At 40.7% G+C, this 24,831-nt stretch overlaps 1 protein-coding gene across 1 annotated transcript in view; it reads left to right on the top strand.

Moving 5' to 3' along the window:
* Nucleotides 1-24,831, top strand: part of PAK5 (p21 (RAC1) activated kinase 5) — a 115,133-nt gene that overhangs the window by 56,788 nt on the left and 33,514 nt on the right. The window contains exon 2 of the mRNA XM_018056918.1: nucleotides 15,584-16,369. Within this exon, the coding sequence (XP_017912407.1) occupies nucleotides 15,584-16,369 (786 nt within the window). The remainder of the gene's footprint in view (nucleotides 1-15,583; nucleotides 16,370-24,831) is intronic.

Genomic DNA, 24,831 nt, shown 5'->3' with positions numbered 1-24,831 from the left:
CTTATTGTTACATACCCTCAAAGATATTCAAAATAGGAACTCAGATATTTGTACACTGACGTTCACAATAGCATTATTTGAAAGCCAAAAGGTGATCTATCAATAGGTGGATGGATAAGCAAAATGGTGTATACGTATAATAGAATATTATTCAGCCTTAAAAAAATGAAATTCTGACACATGCTACAACATGAGCCTTGAAATCATTATGCTAAGTGAAATAACCCGGACACAAACAGACAAATATTATATGATTCCAGTTATATGAGAGACAAAGAATAGGTGAATTTGTGGAGACAGAAAGTAGATTCAAAGTTACCAAAGACTGGGGGGAGGCAGGCAAGGAGTTATTTTTTAAGGGGCACAGTCTCAGTTTGGGAAGATGAAAAAATTCTGGAAATGCATAGTGGTGATGGTTGCATAACAATGTGAATGTAGCTAATACCACTGAATTATACACTTAAACATCGTTAAAATGGTAAATTTTAAATTTTATGAGTTTTTTTAAGAGCTAAGAACAGCAAGCATTTGTTGTCTCTCACAATTCTGCAAGTTGGCAGTTTGAGCTGTGCTCAGCTGGCAGGTCTTTCGGTCTCATCTGGGTTTACCCATGCAGTTGAGTGGGCTGTAGGCTGGCTGGCCTAGGATGCCCTCAGCTGGGATCACCCATCTTTGCTCCATAAGTCTCATTCCCCAGGCTATCTCAGGCTTGTTCTCATGGTAAGTGGACAGGGTCCAAAGCTGCACAGCCTCTAGACATATAGGCTTGCATAGGCATAACATCACTTTCTCTGCACCCTTTTGGCCAGAGCAAGTCATGTGGCCAAACAGGCAGAGAAACAGATGCCATCTTCTGATGGGAGGAACTGCCGAGTTACATTGAAAAGGACTTGGTACATCCAGGAGAGGAGAATTAGCATCATTGTGCATCAACCTACTGCAATCTGACATTGTTGATACAGAACATGTCAGGACACCAAATGGTTTGGGGCTCATATATCTAACCTAGGAGTTGTTTAAAATAGAGGGTCAGTGCCTATTCTAGGAATTTAAACGTGTAGGGAAGTATACATACTCACTGTTAGCACACATAATTTTCTCTCTGAGACATTAAGCATCTGTCAGGTTATTTTTCAATCAAGACAATTCCTTTGCAAACTTGGTGCTTTGTATTAGCTGTAACTCTTGAGAGCAGCTGGAATGTGGAGAGAGTCTTCAAAGCAATAGAATTTTTTGAGCTGGAAGGGAGCCAGGCAAATCTCAGCACAAAGGGAATGGTAGACCCAGCAAAGTAAAGTAGCTTGACAAAGGCTTCATAATTGCCCATGACAGAATTTGAATTAGAACCCAGGTTGCTGAACTCGTCTCCCACACTCTCTCTACGATATAGTAGTGATCTCATTTTTCTTAGAATATACAGACCTCAGCTCAGTCATCTAAGGAACTTGATCTGTTCTTTAGGACTTTGCAACTTAAAATTGTCTTTCAGACCATCAGCCTTACTGAAGAGCTTGTTCGAAAGTCAGGATTTTGTGCCCAATATAAGACCTGCTGATTTAGAGTCTGCAAACTAACAGTTTTGCAAGCTCTTGATGAAACTGAAAGAGGAGGGTGAAAAAGTTGACTTAAAACTCAACATTCCGAAAACTAATGTCATGGCATTGGGTCCCATCACTTCATGGCAAATAGATGGGGAATCAGTGAAACCGTGACAGACTTTATTTTCTTGGGCTCCAAAATCACTGCAGATGGTGACTGCAGCCATGAAATGAAAAGATGTTTGCTCCTTGGAAGAAAAGCTATGACCAACCTAGACAACATATTAAAAAGCAGAGACATTACCAACAAAGGTCTGTATAGTCAAAGCTATGTTTTTTCCAGTAGTCATGTATGCATGTGAGAGTTGGACTATAAAGAAAGCTAAGCACCAAAGAATTGATGCTTTTGAGCTGTGGTGTTGGAGAAGACTCTTGAGAATCCCTTGGACTGCAAGGAGATCTAACCAGTCCTTCCTAAAGGAAATCAGTCCTGAATATTCATTGGAAGGACTGATGCTGAAGCTGAAACTCCAACACTTTGGCCACCTGATGTTAAGAACTGACTCATTGGAAAAGAAGACCCTGATGCTGGGAAAGATTAAAAGCAATAGGAAAAGGGGACAATAAAGGATGAGATGGTTGAATGGCATCACCAACTCGATGGACATGAGTTTAAGTAGGCTCCAGGAGTTGGAGATGGACAGGGAAGCCTGGCGTGCTGCAGTCCATGGGGTTGCAAAGAGTCAGACACGACTGAGTGACTGAACTGAACTGAACTTATACAATGTGCAACTTTCTGTCCAGAACCTGACAAAGCACGTGGTCACTGGGCATTGTAGGTTCCATCATGTGGCTCTGGCATCTCCTGGCAACTTCTGAGAGTATCCTGTTAGATCTTCTCTGTCCATCTGACAGACAAGAAAATAAAGAGAAGAAAAAATATTTGTTTGTAAATATGGCTTGGATGGACACACATCAAAACCTGCTCATGTTCCATGGGTGACGGTTGGTCTGATGGTCCATTGAGGTGCAAAGGATGCTGGGAAATGTGGCCACTGGTTGGGGACAGCCTGCGGAAAGGGAGCATGTATCTTTGGTGGTTACCTAGCATGTCTGTTAATACCACATTAATCAAGAATACCAATATCCAAGCTCATTGGTTTGTGAGAAGGGGACTCCACCTTCATTTGAAATTTATTTACAAACTTTTATTTTCAAATTTTTGTACTTTTCTTTTTTGGCTGTGCCACATGGCATGCGGAATCTTAGTTCACCTACCAGGGATCAAACCTGTGTATCCTTCAGTGGCAGCATGGAGTCTTAACCACTGGACTGCCAGGGAAGTCCTTAAATTTTTACTGTGAAATATTTTTCTTAAAAAAGGGTACTGAACACCTCTTTTGTCCCATCTCACAGCTTTTAGGCCAACCTTTCTTCCTCCGGCCATTGCTAAGGCATACTACCCCCAACTCGGTTGAACCACTTACCTCTGCTTTTGAACCTGGTGGTTTTTTGCTGCTGAGAATTGAGCCCTAACACTCCACAGACAACCAGCTTGAAAGCATGTCTTACCCCTTTCCCTGTTTACTCACCTCACTATTCCTTCACCTCACTTTCCAAAATAAAGTGCTCACATGCTGGTCATTGTCTCAGCTCTGTGTGTCAGGAAACCAAGCTAAGATGAGAATATAGAACATGGAGAACCTAAAGAAAATGATACTCAATTCTCACATCTCTTGCTCAAGAAATAGACTGTGGAATATTGTCTCATTAATCTCCAAGTGCTCCCTGTACCTAGAAATAATTTTTGGTTTAATTCAATGCATAAATTAATGAGCAGAGATACTTCCATAAACTAAACTGCTACCTAGACACTAGAACCAAAAAATGGCTAGCAAATAGCAGTAAAGTTCTCAACTATGGTACTCAAAGTCTCAAACTGTCTTAAATAAATACATAAAACCCTTCTAACTATTAACTCTAGGCAAACCAACTTCAGTTGACTTTAGCCTGGCTGTTCTGCATGTTGCAAGCAGCAAAAACTAGGGCTATAAACTATACATTTGTTTTGCCAAGTTAACAATAAATAGGAAATCACATTTGGGGGTTATCCTTGTATGCACTGATGACTAAATGTGTCAGATTTATTGTGCTTTCAAAGGCAGAGAAAATCCAATTACTCTAATGATGAAATCTTGATCTCTACAAAATTCACCGAACCTTCCTTAGATGCATTCTGTTAATTTTTTTAATTTTCTGTTGAACATAATATTTTTAGTAAAGGAATTTGTTTATTTGGATTTTGCATGATTAAGACTGTTGCATAATTCATTTAAAATGGCTTTAATGGTTAGAAACCCTCATCACCTCCTCCACTCTGAGATAACCTGCCCTCATTCTCATATTTTGCAGGAGTATGTGATTCTCGACTAACTCACCTAATTAGCCTCACTCTCTGTGGTTACCAAAAAAAAGTGTGTGTAGAAAACTGAAAGAAGTTAAAAGATCTGAGTTCTTTTGATGTTAAAAAAAAAAAGCCAACATTTCTTCCCATAAGGATGAAAGTATATTAGATCTGTTTGTTTGTTGGGATTATGTACCCAGCTGTTTCTAGCCATATTCCTTAGTGAAAAAAAAGGGAATTGGTTCTCTGCAAAGAGGGTATAAGTTTAGATGGATTGTTTGAAAGTCACTTATTTTCTAAGAGGTCCTGGCTTATTCCTCGACTCAGAGGACTGTCTAGCTTATTGACCTCCTGAGAAGTGTTTACCAGAAAGACAAAATGAAACACATTCTTGAGGAGAATAAAAGTCATTGTTTTGAAAAGAAATGTGAGGTCTTATTAGGGCAAAGCTGTTAATTACACACTTTATTATTGTCAGGGTTAATACAGTTTGTGAGAGCAGAGGCACTTTTTCATCTCTTCCTGGGATCAAGGGGAGACAGCTGTTCTTAGGGACAGATCCATTATAGCTTATCACCGGCCAGCAGCCTCAGAAAGAAGGACCATGAAATATGGCCCCTGTCACTGAGAGCCAGAGCTGACGGTGAGCTGGTCCAGGCACAGAGGAGAGACAATGAGAACCATGGCGTCAAACTCAAGTAGATTGGGTTGCATTGATTTTTAATGCCTGACTGGTCTGCAGCATGAGATTTACTGGTACTCTTGCAGTTATTGTATTATTGATCTCTGCAAAACTGCACAATCTTGCTTTCATAAACATCAGATGCTGAAAGTAATAAATAGTAGTTCTTACCATTTGAAGCCTGGTTAAGCTGTGTTGTAAAATTCTGCATGTTTGGATTTCATTATCATCCCTTTGCCAATTAGGAGTCCTTTAAAGTGAAACCCATGTCATGGAAACACAGATTGCCTCAGGTTAAATGTTTTTTCTCTGATTAAATAAAGTTATTATACCCTTCTTTAAAAAAAAAAAATTGGAGGATGAGTCAGCAATTTATTTTTAATGTTGACATTTTGTTAGCCCCTTCTTGTTAACACTGATTTAATAGTTTTCACTGAAGGAAAGAAAATTAAGAGGGGTTCGTGTATACCATCAGTAAACATTTTCAAATGCTATAAAGGAGATCCAAGAAAATGCCTCAAGTAGACTGTGCTTTCAGTTTTGGAGTTTTGTTTGTTTCTACTATAGATGAAAATTTCTTCTTTCCAAATATTTGCAACCACACCTCCATTCCTGTGGTACTCAGCTTTTATGTATCAATAACTCCAAGGCTTGGAATTTTATGGTAAGATAATGATACTATTGAATATGTTCTCAAATGTTGAGATCTATTAAAGTCTTCATTTCGGTTAAACATAAATACTTCACTTCATAGGAAAGGCAGAAATATTGACCAACTATAGCAATAACCAACCACAACATCAAAAAATATACACAATATGTACATAGCTGACATTACTTATGTATTATTATATATTATATATTTAACACTATGCTATATATAATAATAAAAATGCTATTTTATTATTAAATGCTATATATAATAATAAATATGCATTATATATTTAATAGTGTATATATATATATATTTCTGAATCCTATTATACTGAAAAGCATATATCAGTCTAACTTTTATTTTTATAAAAGTAACTCTGATTATAGGAGAATCTGGAAAATACATAACACCATGTGTATGTCACCAAGTCCAAACTCAATTCTGCTTGCCACACAACCAGCCAATAAGTCAGGAGACCAGTTGTTTGGAAGAAGAATAATGACTTTATTCAGAAAGCCAGCAAGCAGAGAAGATGATGAACTAGTGTCCCAAAGCAACACTTTACCCAGTCAGAGTTCAGGCTTCTCGTATATTGAAAGGGGAGGGGGTGTGGTCGATTGTTGCAAACTTCTTGTCCAGGTAGGTCAGGTCATGATATTCCTAAAAGCCTCCATAAGACAAATGTTATTCTCTGTTCTGCAACTTTTTATCTCTATATAAATAGAAGAGTGTTATACTTTTAAAGGTCAAAGCCTCCAGAGTGGGTTGTCCTGTATATTTCTGGCTACAGGCAACATTCTTTTAAGAAGGTGCAGAGCCAGCATGACTAAGCACAGGCAACAGAGCACAGAGGCTTAAAGTAAAAGACCAACAAGGAGTCAGATTCATTCTTCTCTATTACAAGTAGACAGCGAGAACCACAGACTAGCAGCAGCAGCAGCAGCATTTGAGATCCAGAGTCTCAGACCCCTCCTCAGACCTGCTAAGTCATAATCTTCTTTAACAGCGGTTTTGGTGATTTGAGTGCACCGTAACCTTTGAAAAACACTGGTCTGAAAACAAACCACCCTTCAGTTCAGTTCAGTTCAGTTGCTCAGTATTGTCTGGCTCTTTGCGACCCCATGAATTGCAGCACACCAGGCCTCCCTGTCCATCACCAACTCTTGGAGTTCACTCAGACTCACGTCCATTGAGTCAATGATGCCATCCAGCCGTCTCATCCTCTGTTGTCCCCTTCTCCTCCTGCCCCCAATCCCTCCCAGCATCAGAGTCTTTTCCAATGAGTCAACTCTTCGCATGAGGTGGAAAAAGTACTGGAGTTTCAGCTTCAGCATCATTCCCTCCAAAGAAATCCCAGGGCTGATCTCCTTCAGAATGGACTGGTTGGATCTCCTTGCAGTCCATGGGATTCTCAAGAGTCTTCTCCAACACCACAGTTCAAAAGCATCAATTCTTCAGTGCTCAGCTTTCTTCACAGTCCAACTCTCACATCCATACATGACCACTGGAAAAACCATAGCCTTGACTAGACGGACCTTTGTTGGCAAGGTACTGTCCCTGCTTTTGAATATGCTGTCCAGTTTAGATTCAAGACATTCATAATTGACAGCTTTTTAAAGTCTGCTACATCGATTATCCTTTTTATCCAAGTATACAAAGCTGAGATTTATTTCTTCTATATGTTGTTTTGCAGCTTCTTTTTTTCCTAAATTATTTTCAGCCTAATTTAAAAGTAAATTCTACCCATAAAACAGTGATGTAACTACCTTTATTAGTACTTACTATATGCCAGGAATCATGCCAACTGCTCCACACATGTTGTTTCATTAAATCATCACATTAACCCTATGAGGCAAGGATTTATTCTTGCCATTCTATGAATTAAGAAACTTAAAAGGTTATAAGGTAAACTAACTTTCCCAATATCACAAGGCTGACAAATGGTTTGAGCCTAAGATTCAAAACAGGGATAATAAATATGTGCTACTTGGTTTTTAAAAAATATATATTTCTTCAGTTCAGTTCAGTCGCTCAGTCGTGTCCAACTCTTTTTGACCCCATGAACCACACCACTCCAGGCCTCCCTGTCCATCACCAGCTCCCAGAGTTTACCCAAACTCATGTCCATTGAGTCGGTGGTGCCATCTAACCATCTCATCCTCTGTTGTCCCCTTCTGCCCCTGCCTTCAGTCTTTCCCAGCTTCAGGGTCTTTTCAAATGAGTCAGCTCTCTGCATCAGGTGGCCAAAATACTGGAGTTTCAGCTTCAGCATCAGTCCTTCCAATGAATTTCAGGATTGATCTCCTTTAGGATGGACTGGTTGGATCTCCTTGCAGTCCAAGTGTTGGGGTCCTTTAATGGACCAAAACCTGGTGGTCTGGAGTAGACGATAAGAAAATGAAAGAGAGAGCCAGAGGGAGGAAGAGAGAGAGAGAGAGAAAGAAAGAAAGACACGGGGACCCAAGCTCTGATGGAGCAAACGTATTTTATTAGCAGAAATGCAGGCTTATATATCTTTAGTAAGATGATTACTCAGCTATTACACAGGATGAAATTTTATCAATAGCCACAGTATGGATAGTCTAATACATACAAGGCCACTGACGCTGAAAAGAGTCACTGAAGGGAGTTACTGAAAGGAATCCAAGCAGAGAACGTTTCTCATGATCTCAGTCCTGAGAGCTGCATGCAGCTCTACTCGTTCTCGGAATAGGAACTGATAAGGAACAGAGAACTTAGGAGAAACAGCACATAGGAATCCTCCTGTTAAACATTCCCTGACATCCAAGGGACTCTCAAGAGTTCTTCTCCAACACCACAGCTCAAAAGCATCAATTCTTCTGCACTCAGGTTTCTTTATAGTCCAACTCTCACATCCATACATGACCACTGTTAAAAACCATAGCCTTGACTAGATGGACCTTTGTTGACAAAGTAATGTCTCTGCTTTTTAATATGCTGTCTAGGTTGGTCATAACTTTCCTTCCAAGGAGTAAGCATCTTTTAATTTCATGGCTGCAGTCACCATCTGCAGTGATTTTGGAACCCCAGAAAATAAAGTCTGCCACTGTTTCCACTGTTTCCCCATCTATTTCCCATGAAGTGATGGGACTGAATGCCATGATCTTAGTTTTCTGAATGTTGAACTTTAAGCCAACTTTTTCACTCTCTGCTTTCACTTTCATCAAGAGGCTCTTTAGTTCTTCTTCACCTTCTGCCATAAGGGTGGTATCATCTGCATATCTGAGGTTATTGATATTTCTCCCAGCAATCTTGATTCCAGCTTGTACTTATTCCAGCCCAGCATTTCACATAATGTACTCTGCATTTAAGTTAAATAAGCAGGGTGACAATATACAACCTTGACGTACTCCTTTTCCTATTTGGAACCAGTCTGTTGTTTCATGTCCAGTTCTAACTGTTGCTTCATGGCCTGCATACAGATTTCTCAAGAGGCAGGTCAGGTGGTCAGGTATTCCCATCTCTTTCAGAATTTTCCACAGTTTATTGCGATCCACACAGTCAAAGGCTTTGGCATAGTCAATAAATCAGAAATAGATGTTTTTCTGGAACTCTCTTGCTTTTTTGATGTTCCAATGAATGTTGGCAATTTGATCTCTAGTTCCTCTGCCTTTTCTAACACCAGCTTGAACATCTGGAAGTTCATTTATCACACATTGCTGAAACCTGACTTGGAAAATTTTGATCATTACTTTACTAGCATGTGAGATGAGCGCAACTGTGTGGTAGTTTGAGCATTCTTTGCCATTCCCTTTCTTTAGGATTGGAATGAAAACTGACTTTTTCCAGTCCATGGCCACTGCTGAGTTTTCCAAATTTGCTGGCATATTGAGTGCAGCACTTTCACAGCATCATCTTTTAGGATTTGAAATAGCTCAACTGGCATTCCATCACCTCCACGAGCTTTGCTCATAGTGATACTTCCTAAGGCCCACTTGACTTTACATTTCCAGGATGTCTGGCTTTAGGTGAGTGATCACACCATCATGATTATCTGGGTCATGAAGCTCTTTTTTGTATAGTTCAGCTGTATATTCTTGCCACCTCCTCTTAATATCTTCTGCTTCTGTTAGGTCCATACCATATCTGTCCTTTTTTGAGCCCATCTTTGCATGAAATGTTCCCTTGGTATCTCTAATTTTCTTGAAGAGATTTTTAGTCTTTCCTATTCTATTGTTTTCCTCTTTTGCTTTGCATTGATCGCTGAGGAAGTCTTTCTTATCTCTCCATTTCTATTCTTTGGAACTCTGCATTCAAATGGGTATATCTTTCCTTTTCGCCTTTGGTTTTCACTTCTCTTCTTTTCACAGTTGTTGTAAGGCCTCCTCAGACAGCCAGTTTGCTTTTTTGCATTTCTTTTTCTCAGGGATAGTCTTGATCCCTGTGTCCTGTACAATGTCATGAACCTCTGTCCGCAGGTCATCAGGCACTCTGTCTATCAGATCTAGTCCCTTAAATCTATTTCTCCCTTCTACTGTATAATCATAAGTGATTTGATTTAGGTCATACCTGAATGGTCTACTCAGTGAATAGTCTTTTGTTTTTTCTTTTAATTAGCATTTAGCTCATAGAAATATTAATATTTCTTTTTCCATATTAACAAATGCATAGAATTCTGTTTATTGGATTCACACTATAATTTTGCATGTAAACTGAACATACTTCCGCCATTCAATGACGAATGCACAGAAACAGTGGACTTTCCAATTCTAAGGCCATAGATTAATCTGTATGCTGAAACGGCGACTCTCTAATTCCTACAAAAATCTAATCTACACACACTGAGCAATAAAAAAACTGTGGAATAGTTGTTTGTCATGGTTTGGTTTTTACTTTTTCAAATGTAAGATTTTTATAGCACAACTAATGAGAGAAAAATCTATCCCAAATTATGTTATTGCTTTCAGGTCAGTTCAGTTGCTCAGTAATCACTTTAAAAAAATCCTTACAGATAGTATAGATTTAGATATTACAGATATCTATTATACCTATCTATAGATATCACTCTCCAGATAGGTGGAAGAATGGGTGGATAGGTGGATGGATGGCTGGATGGATGGATAAGATAGATGCTTCTTTTTGTCAATTATATTCTTTTCTTTCAGTATTCTCCAGAACTGGAGTTAATTTCAAGTCTGCCCACTCAAATCATTAATTAGCTTGTAAGGGTATTGGTGGGGAAATAGTGAGATTTGAGGACCCAGCAATTTCAAAGGAAGTGTTCAATAATGTTCTGATCTTGAAGGAGTCACATCATACAGAGAAGGCTCTTCTTCTTCTTCTTCTTCTTCTCCTTCTCCTGCTTCTGCTTCTGCTTCTGCTTCTGCTTCTTTTCTTAAGAAGAAGAAGAAGAAAATATTCTTCTAAATATCTGTGTCCTGGTAGGGAATTTCCAAGTCTAGCCCTCAATATAGTCATTTATTAATTTGCTGAAGATGAACCAACAGGTTTTCTGTGTATAAATTCCAGAGGCAAGTGATTGTGATGCAAGTTTGAGCAGGGAGTGTTTCTCCTGTGATCACACGGCATCCTGATAGCCTTATATATGTGGCACTGTGACACATCCTGATCATCTCAGTAAGTGACAGTCACTCAGTAAGTCACTCACTCACTCAGTAAGTGCAGTTTACACATGTTGATCTCTTTTGGACCTAGCTTACAAATTCTCCTCTTCCTGAAAACTTTCCAAGATTTTTCATTTGTTTTTCTCTGATCTTTCCTTTACTCTATAACCTTCACCATTTTTATTTATTTTTTTTTTTGGCAGCTATAGTCCATTTTATTGCCACTATTGCCTTTCTAGGTATATATCTTTTTAAATTTATTTATTTATTTTAATTGGAGGCTAATTACTTTCCAATGTTGTAGTGGGTTTCGCCATACATTGATATGAATCTGCCATGGATGTACATGTGTCCCCATCCTGAACCGCCCCCCCACCTCCCTCCCCATCCCATACCTCAGGGTCATCCCAGTGCACCAGCCCTGAGCACCCTGTCTCATGCATCAAACCTGGACTGGACAAATAGAAAGCCCAGAGATAAATCCATGCATCTATGGACACCTTATCTTTGACAAAGGAGGCAAAAATAGACAATGGAGAAAAGACAATCTCTTTAACAAGTGGTGCTGGGAAAACTGGCCTGCCACTTGTAAAAGAATGAAACTAGAACACTTTCTAACACCATACACAAAAACAAACTCAGAATGGATTACAGATCTAAACGTAAGACCGGAAACTATAAAACTCCTAGAGGAAAACATAGGCAGAACACTCTCTGACATAAATCACAGCAGGATCCTCTATGACCCACCTCCCAGAGTAATGGAAATAAAAGCAAAAATAAGCAGATGGGACACAATTAAACTTAAAAGCTTTTGCATAATGAAGGAAACTATAAGCAAGGTGAAAAGACAGCCTTCAGAATGGGAGAAAATAATAACCTTCACCTTTTAACTTACCTTCACTGATGAGTTGTATTTAAACATTCTAAATTCATTTTCTATTTGCACATTTGTGTCCACCCAAAGGCAGTCTGTTTAATGAGAGTATCAATGTGTTTTAAAACTGCTTTTTAATCCCTCACACCCTCCATCACCGTCTACATGTCCAGGGGCATCAGAGAAGTAAATAATAAGGGGGGAAACTAGAATGAACCACATGGTACTAGATTCGATTCAGAGACATCCATCTGAATTTGTGTTAAGTTTACTACAGATAGAGATGAACGGGTAGAATTATAGACATGTGTGTGTACATGGGTCACTTTACATGTGACAGTTTCATGGCTCTCATCACTGAAGGGGCTTGGAGGCAGTGACAGCCCGGTAGCAGTGTGCACACCCAGCAGCCAGACACTGGTTTCTAATAGCACCCTCCACTAAAAGGGGCCAGGGCACCATGGAGAAATGGCTGATTTTAGGGCAGGGGCAGAGAAAATACAAGCTAAGCTCAGGGTGTTTCAGGTACTTTCTGGCACTGTCAGAGTGCCAGAAAGTAAGCAAGTGATCAAAAAATAAAAGAATTGGGCCTTGTCATAGGGGCACAGCAGCCAGTCTCAAAGAACTCTTAATAACCAAAGCTGATACAGTTTGAGCAACAAAACAACAAAGTATAGGTAAACTTCAGAGATATTGCAAGTTCAACTCCAGACCACGACGATAAAGCAAATACTGCAGTAAGTCAAGACCTACACATTTGTTGATTTCCCAGTGCATAAAAATGATGTTTATGCTATACTGTAGCCTATTGAGTGTACAATAGCATTATATCTAAAAACAATTATGTCTAAAAGTATTTTAATTTTAAAATACTTTATTGCTGAAAAATGCTAATGATCATCTGAGCTATCAGTGAATTATAATCCTTTTTGCTGGTGGAGAGTTTGAAATATTTCGAGAATTACCAGAATGTAACACAAAGGCAAGAAGTGAGAAAATGCTGTTGGAAAAATGATGCCAGTAGACTTGCTTGAGGCAGGGTTGCCATAAACCTTCAATTTGTTTAAAAAAAAAAAAAAAGGAAAGAAATCTGCAAAGCACACTAAAAATGAAGTATGCCTGTATCGAATTATAATAATCGTATTATTCAGTTGCTAAGTTGTGTCCAGCTCTTTGAGACCCCACGGACTGCAGCATGCCAGGCTTCTCTGTCCTTCACTGTCTCAGAGTTTGCTCAAATTCATGTCCATTGAGTCAGTGATGCTATTTAATGATCTCATCCTCTGCTGCCCCCTTCTCCTTTTGCCTTCAGTCTTTCCTAGCATCAGGGTATTATTCAATGAGTTGGCTCTTCGCATCAGGTGGCCAAAGTATTGGAGCTTCATCTTCAACAACAGCCTTTCCAATGAGTATTCAAGGTTGACTTACTTTAGGATGGACTGGTTGGATCTCCTTGCAGTCCAAGAGACTCTTAAAGAGTCTTCTGCAGCTCCACAGTTCAAAAGCATCAATTCTTTGGTGCTCAGCCTTTCATATGGCCCAATTCTCACATCTGGTATATGACTACTGAAAAAACCATAGCTCTGACTATATACAGACCATTGTTGGCAAAGTGATGTCTCTAATACACTGTCTAGGTTTGTCATAGCTTTCCTTCCAAGGAGCAAACATCTCTTAATTTCATGGCTGCAGTCACTGTCCACCATGATTCTGGAGCCCAAGAAAATAAAATCTGTCACTGTTTCCACTTTTTCCCCATGTATTTGCCATGAAGTGGTGGAACCAGATGCTGTATCTTAGTTTTTTAAATGTTGAGTTTGAAGCCAGCTTTTACACTCTCCTCTTTCACCCTCATCAAAAAGCTCTTTACTTCCTCTTCACTTTCTATCAAAGTCATGATTCTATCCCTACTGATTCACATAAATGATATAAAACTAAAAATAAATAAATAGGGAAAGTGGGCAAGTGTCCTATGCGAAAGAATTCCAAGTACTTTATGTAGATACACCCCACCAGGAAGGTAGATCTTGACTGGACACCACTTGAGTATGGACTGCACTTAGTGACTTGCTTCCAAAGAGTGCAGTGAGAGGGGAGAAGGAGGGAAGCAAAACTTTACAGTGTGAAAACTTGGCAACTATTACCATGGCCAGGTGATCAAGCTCAATATCATCAGTGATAGCCATGCTGATGGTGATGTAATGAAATTGGTATATTACTCTGTGATCTTCCTTCCGTAAACCAATAACCTCAGTTTAAACATGAGAAAAATACCAGATACACCCAGTTGAGGGACATTCTGTAAAATAACTGACAAGTGCTTGTTAAAATTGTCAAGATCATCAAAGAAAGTCTGAGAATTATCTCATGTCTACGGAGACATGACAAATAAAGGTAGTGAGGTAGACTGGATAGGACTCTGAAACACTAAGAAAAAAATCTAATGAAATCTACATAAACTGTAGTATTGCAAGATGTTAACAATGGCACTAGCAACTTCCCTGAAGTTTCAGTGGAGAATGGATACATCTGTATGTATGGCTGGGTCACTTTGCTATGCACCTGAAACCATCACAACATTGTTAATCAACTATACTCCAATATAAAATAGAAAGTTTAAATTTAAAATGTGATTAATAAAAAACATTGGGACTAATGAGACATATATGAGACCTCTTTTTGCAGGTTCTGTGTTAATCTGAAAGTATTCCAGACTTAAACATTTACTTAAAAGAAAAGGTGAAGACCAAGGCTTAAGTCCAGGACTGACTGAGGTGGAAAAAAAAAACAACTTGTCTTTCACTGTGGTAGTTGGAGAAGCGCTGATCTATAAACACAGGTCTAGGAGGACTTTGACTTTTTCTTCCAGTTTGAAATCTCTTGTACTAACTGAGATGGCTTTGAACTCCTTGCTTCTTCCTCCACAGTCTTTTCCTCTCACATTCCTGGAAGTCTGAAGTCACACTTTGTTCTTTTATCCACCCTTGTCATATTCTACTGAAAACCTTTTCATTATCAAGGTGCAGCTGACTAGCTTTGTAAGTAGTTTCTGATTTCTTTCCGCTCCTGCTATTCATCCTGGTGTTATTTAGGTTCATTAAAGGGAACATTTGGGCTTGGCAGTTTGTCACTAAGTTTCAGGTACAACCACATCATTACCAAGCCATGCAAAGTTTGGCAATGATGATACTGATGATACACCTACAGTCAAGAAACCATTACAGTTATATCACGTTTGATCACAAATTAAATCATACAAGTAATCTTCATGCAATTCCCTATTTACAGCTTAGAAATTTTCCTATTCTATGAAATCTGATCGCTTCAATTATTATGTGTCTTTCGTAAAAAGGTTACAAAAAATGTGCACCTCTTTCTAAGTATGTTACTGTTTAAGTAACAATTGTTTTAATTTTGGAAGTAATCTGGATAATGAATGTAAAAAGATAGTAAGTATAGTTTTATATGCAAAGAGTTATGACCTTAAAATTATAATCATCAGCTTATTGTTAGACAGAGTTTAGTGAAGAAGCAATGAACTGGCACATAAAAGAGTGATACCCTATAAATAGCCTTCTAAATGGCTTTTGGTATCTGATATCTCTATTGAGACAGGTAAGGAAGAATTTGCAGTTTGAGACTACTGTTTAATATTTGATTTATTTCACTAGTCAAGAAATCAAACAACCAACAGGCTTTTTTCTTTATCGTTTTTTAATGAAATGCACCTGGGGCCTATTTTCCTCTGTGGTTTAAACTGGACAGAATCAGAATAGGATTCTTCCATCAGTTTGAAAGTGTGAAATGTTTTCTTTAAACAGTGTTCCCTTTATTATTCCCAGACAATCGTTAGAGGAAACAAACCCTGCAAGGAGACCTCCATCAACGGCCTGCTGGAGGATTTTGACAACATCTCCGTGACCCGCTCCAACTCCCTGAGGAAGGAAAGCCCACCCACCCCAGACCAGGGCGCCTCCAGCCGTGGTCCAGGCCATCGAGAAGAAAACGGCTTTCTCACCTTCTCGCAGTATTCCAGCGAATCTGACACCACTGCTGACTATGCATCTGAAAAGTACAGAGAAAAGAGTCTCTATGGAGATGATCTGGAGCCGTTTTATAAAGGCAGCCACTCTGCCAGGCAAAATGGGCACGTATTGAAGATGCAACACGGGGAGGCCTATTATCCTGAGATGCAGCCTTTGCAGTCCGACAGAGCCCGGTTTCCTGCAGATTATCACGCACACTTGGACTCACTGAGCAAACCCAGCGAGTACAGTGACCTCAAGTGGGGCTTCCAGAGAGCCTCCGGCAGCTCCCCTCTGGATTATCCATTCCAGTTCATGCCTTCTAGAACTGCAGGGACCAGTGGATGCTCAAAGGAGAGCCTGGCGTACAGCGAAAGTGAATGGGGACCGAGCCTGGATGACTATGACAGGAGGCCCAAGTCATCGCACCTGTGTCAGACGAGCCCTCAGCCCGCCATGCGGCAGAGGTCCCGGTCAGGCTCCGGGCTCCAGGAGCCCATGATGCCCTTCGGAGAAAGTGCATTTAAAACCCACCCCCAAGGACACTCCTACAGCTCCTACACGTACCCGCGCCTGTCTGAGCCCGCAGTGTGCGTTCCAAAGGTAACGTTCACTGCCTCCCTCCCTCCAGCATGCGGGACCTCCGTAAGGTGCGCTCCACCACCCTCTTATTTGGATTCTGGAGCGCTGGTTAGTCTCTAAGTGAGAATCCTTATCAAAATTCTGCCTGGTTTCCATCCTCAAGCCCCCAGAGCAGAGAATTTAGGGCAAGACACATTTATTCATTAAAATCAAGTCCTCTGTGGAGTTCCTACAGGCTATCTGGGTTAAAAGGCCAAAGAAAATTTTTTTCAAAAGATATTCTGCTATATTCGTGATAAATGTTCTGTGCTGGTATGGCAGTGTCTTGTGTTATGGAGTATAGAGTTACAGACTGCCAGAGCAAGTAATACAGTAGTTCCTCCACTCTGGTAAAGGGTACCCAGAACTGCCAACAAGGGGAAAAAAGTCAGGATAATGTGGTAAGTTTTTAATAAAGTTAATCGTATTCAATTCAAGGGATTGTTGGTATTTTGAGAGTATGTTCTTTCTACTAGGTTAGTGTTGACATGTCGTGTGTGTGTGTGTGTGTGTGTGTGTGCAACTTTAGGATAGATGGAATCTGGTTGCTAGGCCTTCCTTGGTGTGCTTTTTATTTTGTTTTGTCTTATTGTAATTTCTCTTTTGATATTTTTTTCTTAATGTTAACTGTTGTAAATTTGCTTTAAAATGTAGCTGGGCCATGATATCCCAAAGTTTGGGAACCACTGTTGGAGGAGTTACTGGCTTTGCAAAATACCTTGGAAAGTGTGCCAGCAGCTTATTTTCCCAGTTAACTTAGAAATGTTTTTGCTACCTCCCTGCTACAGCTAAGTGAAGATGGGCCATTTGGCTGTGAGCTCTAGATTACAGAGGTCTCAGACCAGTTGAGGGAGACTTGGCTTCAAGAAGCATGATCGTGGACGTTTGCAACCCAATACTGTCTCTTCAACAGCTTGGTGAGCCGCACAGCAAATCTTGGAGGGCAGGGCTGCCTGCATCGTCTGATTGATTATCAATGCCCAATATTTTCCCTTTGTTTATTATTTCTCATAAACATAATCTAAGATATTGAAGTCTTTTAGAGACATATTGAGAGTGACTTAAGCCATACTCTAGAAAAAGCAAAATAATTATCACTTTAGTTCCCAATATATAAAAATAAATCCTAAGGAAATAAAGACCTGAAATATATACTGCCAATTAAAATGTAAATATTGAGAGTGCTTTCCATCTCACTGTGTTATCTATTTGAACTCCCATGATGAAGGTGTCATGACTGCCTTTTCCTATTTTCTCCCCAGGGATATGGTTGGAAAGAGACCTGTCTAACTGACAGACAAAAGCTCTAGGAAGCCGTATGCCTGCGTCATGACGCAGGAGATCATTTGCGTAATTTCCTATGCACATCACCCAACCCAAGGTTGCGGAGCATCACAGCTGTAGAATGAACTAAGCAAATTAACACGTTCTGTAGCTGAATCTAGTTACAGGCTCCAGTTTGTGAACATCGGTGCTTACTTTAGGAATAAATAATGTGATTTCTTTCAGCTTTACCAAGTTTATACCTGAGAAAATTTTAAGATATTTGAAGTGTACAAGATGATGATCTGATCTACATATACACTGTGAAGGGATTTCCCTCACTGAGTTGACATTCATCACCTCACATATTTACCTTTTTGCTTATGTATGAGAAATTTAGCTTCTCCTCTTTTAGCAAATTTCAATTCTACAATATAGTACTGTCAACTACAATCACCATGTGATACAATCCGTCCTCAGACCTTAGAGCTGAAACTTTGTATCCTTTAACCAACTTCCTTTTCTCCGCTTCCTAGACCCTGGCAACTACTTTTCCGTTCTCTGTTTCCATGAGTTTGACGTCTTCCTTCATTTTCTAAAATTCACATCTAAACGATACCATTTGCAGTAGTTGTCATTCTCTGTATGGCTTATTTCACTTAGCATAATGCCCTTCAGTTTCCTCCATGTTATTACGGATGACAAGGTTCAAGATTTCCTTCTCTTGCAAGGCTGAAAAATATTCCTTTATATATACATTTCTCTGAGTCACATTTTCTTGATCCATTCATTTGTTGATGGACACATAGATTGTTTCCATATCTTGCCTATGCTAATAACGTGGCAATGCGCATGGGAGTACAGACATCTTTTCCAGATAATGATTTTGTTTCCTCTGGATATATACCTGGAAGCAGGATTGCTGTATCGTGTAGTAGTTCTACTTTCCATTTCTTGTACACTTCCTCACTGTTTTCCATTGTGACTGTGCCAGTACACGTTCCCACCAGCAGCACACAAGGGTTCTCCTTTCTCCACATCCGCATCGGTGGCACTAGTGGCAAAGAACTCTCCTGCCAGTGCAGGCGACATAAAGAGAGGCAGGTTCAATCCCTGGGTCAGGAAGATTCCCTGTAGAAAGAAATGGCAACCCACTCCAGTATTCTTGCCTGGAGAATCCCTTGGGCGGAGGAGCCTGATGGGCTACAGTCCACCAGAGTTGCGCATGACTGAAACAACTTAGCACACACACCTCTTTAATAATAGCTATCCTAACAGGTTGAGGTAGTATCTCATTGTGCTCTTAATTTGCATTTCCCTGATGATTAGTGATGTTGAGCCCTTTTTTGTATACCTGTTGGTATCCAGGTCCTTTGCCCATTTTTAAATCATGATATATGGTAATATGGTATTTTTGCTATTGAATTCCTTGCTATGAGTTTCCAGCATACTTGATATTAACTCCGTATCAAATATGTGATCTGAAAATATTTTCCCCTTTTCTGTAGGTTGCTTTTTCATTATGTTGGTGTTTTTTTTTTTTTTACTGTACAACTGAAGGTATCACATTTCCTCATTGCAAACTATATTACAAAGTTATAGTAATCAAAACAGGATGGTTTTGGCATAAAACACACTTCAGTGGAACAGAATACACAACCCAAAAATAAACCTCACATACATGTAGTCAGTTATTGAAGAAAGAGCCAAGAATGTACAATGGGGAAAGGGTAGTCTCTTTAATAAATAGCGTTGGGAAAACTGGACAGCCGTGTGTAAAAGAGTGAAACTGGACTCCTACCTTAAACCAATGGAACAGAATAACAGAATACAGAATACAAAGAAACTGGACCCGTATCTCAAACCAATGGAACAGAGAATTCCAGCTATCCATGGAATTCTCCAGGCCAGAATACTGGAGTGGTTAGCCTTTCCCTTCTCCAGGGCATCTTCCCAACCCAGGCATTGAACCAGGATCTCCGGCATTGCAGGCAGATTCTTTACCAACTGAGCTATCAGAGAAGCCCCTTTCTTTGCTCAGCAGGAGTTTTTTAGTCTAATTTAGTCCTACTTGTTTATTTTTGCTTTTGTTGCCTTTGCTTTTAGTGTCAAGTCTTAAAAAGTCATTGCAAAGAACAATGTCAAAGAGCTTTCTTCTAGAAACCTTATGGTTTCAAGCCTTTAATCCATCTGAGTTGAATTTGTGTGTGATTGGTTTAAGATAGGGGTCGAATTTCATTCTTTGACACACGGCTGTCCAGTTTTCCCAGCACCATTTATTGAAGAGACTACCCTTTCCCCATTGTACATTCTTGGCTCCTTTTTCAATAATTGACTACATGTGTGGGGTTTATTTCTGGGTGGTGTATTCTGTTCCACTGATCTAAGTGTGTTTTATGCCAAAACCATCCTGTTTTGATTACTCTAACTTTGTAATATAGTTTGCAATGAGGAAATATGATACCTCCAGTTGTATGTATTCTCTTTCCTCAGAATTGTTTTGGCTATACATGGTTGAATATGATTTGTCTGTGCAGTATATTTGAATGCTTGTGTTGAGAGCTGTTTTAGGTCATTGTTGTTGAGGAAATTGTGTTCCAAGGCTTTAACCTTTCAGTCATGGAGCTGTATTTTGCCCATTAACGTGTTTAGTCATCCAGCAGTCATTTTCAACATCTGAAAAGCCAAGATATTTCACTTAGAATGCTCAGCTTTTGAGTCTCAGGTTTCCCTTGTGAGAGATGGAACCATTTGTTGTCCCTGGGCCCATGTTTCCACGTAGCATTGGAAACAGAACTGTCTGGAGATAAAAGCTAGCCCAATTAGAAAAGATAAGCTCTGCCTAGCACACTTCACTCATTTTTCCCATTAGCCTAATCCCTTGGGGCATTTAAGATTTAATATAACCACCAACATCCCCTGCCTATTCATTTCACAGAAAGGGACACTGAGGTCCAGAAAGTCACATGGCACACTTAAGGTTTCATTTGCTCATTACAAAACAAGAACAAGAATCCAGGCCTGGAGTTTCTCCCAATTCAACATTCTTCCCATTATATTGGTATATGTAATTTTAGGAGTTCAACTGCATTTGCCAGTAAAACCCACGAGAGGTCCTCGTGGCCACCAGAACTTTAGGTTCACTGGAGGAATAGAGAGGGGATGGAGTGAAGGGAGGAGGCAGCAGGGAGGGGATAAACTGCCCCATCCTTACCGTGCCCTCTTCTTGCAGACTCCCAAACATAAGGCAGAGCAGAGCTGCCCTGACATCTGGTTTTCTCAAACCCAGAAACAATGTAGAAACTATTATGGCTCAGGAAAAAACCACATAACACTCCTACCAAGTCGTTTTCATCCCTTATAATCAGAACTCCAAGCTGTTGTTCCATGTTTCATAGGAGACCCATGAGAAATTCATGAGCAGGTCTTGTGGGAGGGTAGGAGGTGAGGGGCCTGTTAGTAATTAAAATGTTTGCTTTAAAATATAACATCATTCTAAAAATAGTTAGGTGTTTGTGTCCTTAGAACTAAACTCTTGAAAATCTACCAAACACTTTTGGATTTTCTGCTGAGAAAAGAAATGACGATCACAACTCAGATAATTTGACTTTGCCTCATGGAAAATTCTAGAAACCGGTGGTAATGTTCACAATAATGAGAGAAAGCGTGAAACTTGGTTTCCAGATAGAGCAAAAATGAGGAGGGTGTGTGTGTGTGTGTGTGTATGAAAGAGAGAGAAAGAGAGAGAGACCAGTTTTACATTTTGGCTTAAATTGAAAAAAATAAAATTACGCATAACTTATAGTAAAAAAAAAAAACCTGCAATGTTATCTACCTACCTAATTTTCCCATTAGAGTGACAAGAATTAAGGTTGTTATGAATATGTAGATACTGGCATCCGTCTCTCTACTTCTAAATGGTTTTTCTGCTGGGGCTAAGCAGATGAATCCTTAAGAGGAAGATAAGGTCAAACCAAATCCATACAGGACTTACAGAACTACAAAAGTGTGGAAAGACACTGTTTTCCACCCTGCCCTGCAGACATGCCTGCCTTAGAGGGAGGGAAGCTGGCTGGAGCTCCTGGCCACGCATGCGACTGTGCTTATTCCGACACTCTCCAGGGACCAGGCGGCTGCTGGCTCAGGTGTCTGGTGCTGGCCTGGGACACCCATCCCTTGTTCTGGCTCCAGCTGCTGAGAAGCCCCTAGTATCATCCCTGATCTGCCAGTTGACTAGGCACTGTCTGGGTGTCAGATTCATGTGTTGCCTTGTTGAGCATCATGTCCTGTGAATTCTTGCCCCCTTTGAACAGATGAGCCCACCAGGGCTTTGAGAGACTCAGTAAACAGCCTGGTCAGCCTGCTCATAGGAGAGCTGGGACCCAGCTTTCTGGGCTCAGCCCCTCACTAGACACTGGCTACAGCCCCAGTGGCACAGGAATAGCTTTTGTGGGTGCCAAGCCTTAACCTGGCTTCTTACAATCTCCTCCGACACCTGCAGCAGTGGAGGGTTGGGTTGTGTCACCCTGTTCTACTCTATAGCGGGATTTCTCAGCCTGGACACTGTCGACGTTTGGGGTCTGGTAACTGTTGGTTGTGGGGGTGCCTCCTGCACTGTAGGATAGTCAGCAGCATCCTTGTTGTCTGCTCACTACAGGCCAATAGCACCCCTCCCTCACTTACAGCAACCAGAATATCTCTAGAAACAGCCCAGTGTCACATGAGAGCAGAAGCAGCTCCAGCTGGGAACCCTTTCCCCCTCACTGTCGTTTCTCAAGTGCTTTCCAGTAGTCAAGGCTGTAGGTCAGGAAGATACACTCCCTGGCTTGAGTCTTGATGTCACCGCTTACAACTGAGCAAACTGCTAAACTGCGCCTTTACTTCTTTATCTGTGAAATAGGCATAAAGACACCTTATGATGCAGAGTGAGGTTAAATAAGTTAATACTTACAGTAGCATAATTATTACTATGTATCCTCTACATACATCAGTCTGTGTGTATAGCTTCTATTAGATGGATGACTGCTGTGATGTGATGCTGGGGTTTACCGTGTGGCAGGTGCTATGCTAAGCCTTTTGCAAACATGACCTGATTTTGTCCTCATGACAACTCCTGAAGAATTCAAGATCATTTCCCTTTTTACAGTGAAGGACTGAGACTCAAAGGGACTTAATATTTCTAGATGTCCAAGGATGTGAGACAAACAGCTGAGCCAAGATCCAAAGTTAGGTCCATTTGACTCCAAAGTCTATCGATTCCAGGATGTTTCTGTTTCTACAGGGAAAAAAAAAAAAAGACGAGGCACATAAGGCTTTGGAGAATGGATGTAAGCCCTCGGGGCCCAGATACTCACACCACGGGCAGCCCTCACCCTGCTGACAAGGAATGGGTGCTGACTCACAGATGGATTTGGTGCACAGGAGCGCACTTTACTCCGTCTGTTCTTGGTAGGCTGGACTCCTTTGACAGGCTTCTAGAGTCACCAGACTGTGATCTATAGGTAAAGCATTAAGAGTAGGGATCCCTGGAGTCTCCCATATGCATTCCCTCAACCTTGAGTGATGGTCATATTTAATTTTGCAGAAGAGAGTTCAGATTGTCTCACCCATTAGAGAAGACATTGAAGAGTACACGTTCTAGAGTCAGATCCCCAAGATTCAAGCACTGTCCAGCTGTGTGATCTCGTCTGCGCCTCAGGTCCTTCATCTGCAAATAGGGCATCTCAGTACCTGCTTCCAGCTTGGCCTGTGGCTGGAAAAAGGTTGATGAATGTAAAGGAGTTATCACTTGGCACATCCTCAGTATCAGACCTTATACTCAGGAATGTTTCTGGTTGGAAAACATGTCCCCACATCTCTTGTCCCAGTCACAGGATCATCCTATCGATATAAACTTTCACATATTTTCAAAATATGGTAACAAGTTCTATCTGACTCAGTCACTCTGTGCAGTCTCATAATTACAACTGTCCTCACTTTAGAGATCTGGGTCACAGAAGGCCAGAGTAGTTGTGTGACTTCCTCAAGGTCATGCAAAGCTCTAGGTCATGACTGAGCTGGCCTAAGGACCCCAATCCTGCCACCCCAATTCTTTCTCTGGTCTCCAAAATGGAAATGAAATTCTCAGGCCTCCTATGAAAGCCAGATGCTAAGAGAGAACAGAAGATTTAGCAGCATGAAAGCAAGAACCATCACCACTGTAGATGGATAGCTGTGATGACTCCTTGCCGACCAACCCTTCCACGTTGCCCACTTCATCTCCACTGCACAGAGCAGCAAAGTGAGCCATGCTGGGCCCACGTCATTCCAGACAGACAGTGAAGTAAGGGGTTCTGAGTGAAGATAGAGGATGCGAGGAAAACAGTGGCATGGCTCCCCAGACCCTCTTTCTGGAGTCACCAGTGCAATGACTTTTCATTGCTCAGCTATCACTTTGCTTTCCCTGGAAGGAAAGAGCAGTTGAACCAGTGTGCTCAGCCTTACTGAATCAAGTTTAGTGACTCACCATTCTTTGTGGTACTGGCATACCCAGATTCAACCAAGGCTCCAGGAACAAAACTGCAGCTCCTGATCTCCTAAGGGTCCCAGCAGATCACTTTTCAGAAACACTTTAGGGGCCTTATGGGTAATGAAATGACTAGGCTGGTGAAATCTGATAGGCTGCACCAACAATCTGAGAAGGGGAAGGGCTGGGAGGGAAAGAAAGAAAGAAGTGCTTAATCGCCTAATAGAATAACGGAGAGTGCTGCCTGTAGACCTTTTTCCTTTGCATATGGTCTCCTGTAGGCTGTTCATTAAGGCTCATAAAACACACAAAGAGGTGACTCAGAGCAATAGCTCTGACATCTGTCCCTTCTGATGGAGACTTGAGGCGTCTTTTGCATATGAATGAACTCATCTCCCCGTGAATGTTATTATGGTTCAAAGTAAATTGTATTTGGTCATTATATGTGGGTTTTCCCATTACCAAATTAAAAGTGAAATGAATCTAACCTGGCCTTGTCTGCCCCAGCGCTCTCGGAGGCCCTGACATTGTTGAACCATGTTCTTCAGCAGTGAACTAATCCCCAGAGGTCCACCCCCACCCCCACCCCACAACATGCCTGCAGCTGGCGAGAGAGGACAGGTCGGGGTAATCTGCTCTTGAATACAGGATGCATCCGCAGAGTTTGGAGCAGCAA

This window comes from Capra hircus, chromosome 13 (assembly GCF_001704415.2).
Source record: "Capra hircus breed San Clemente chromosome 13, ASM170441v1, whole genome shotgun sequence".
NCBI lineage: Eukaryota > Metazoa > Chordata > Mammalia > Artiodactyla > Bovidae > Capra > Capra hircus.
Note: the sequence above shows the minus strand (reverse complement) of the source record. Positions and strands in the feature narration are given on the sequence as shown.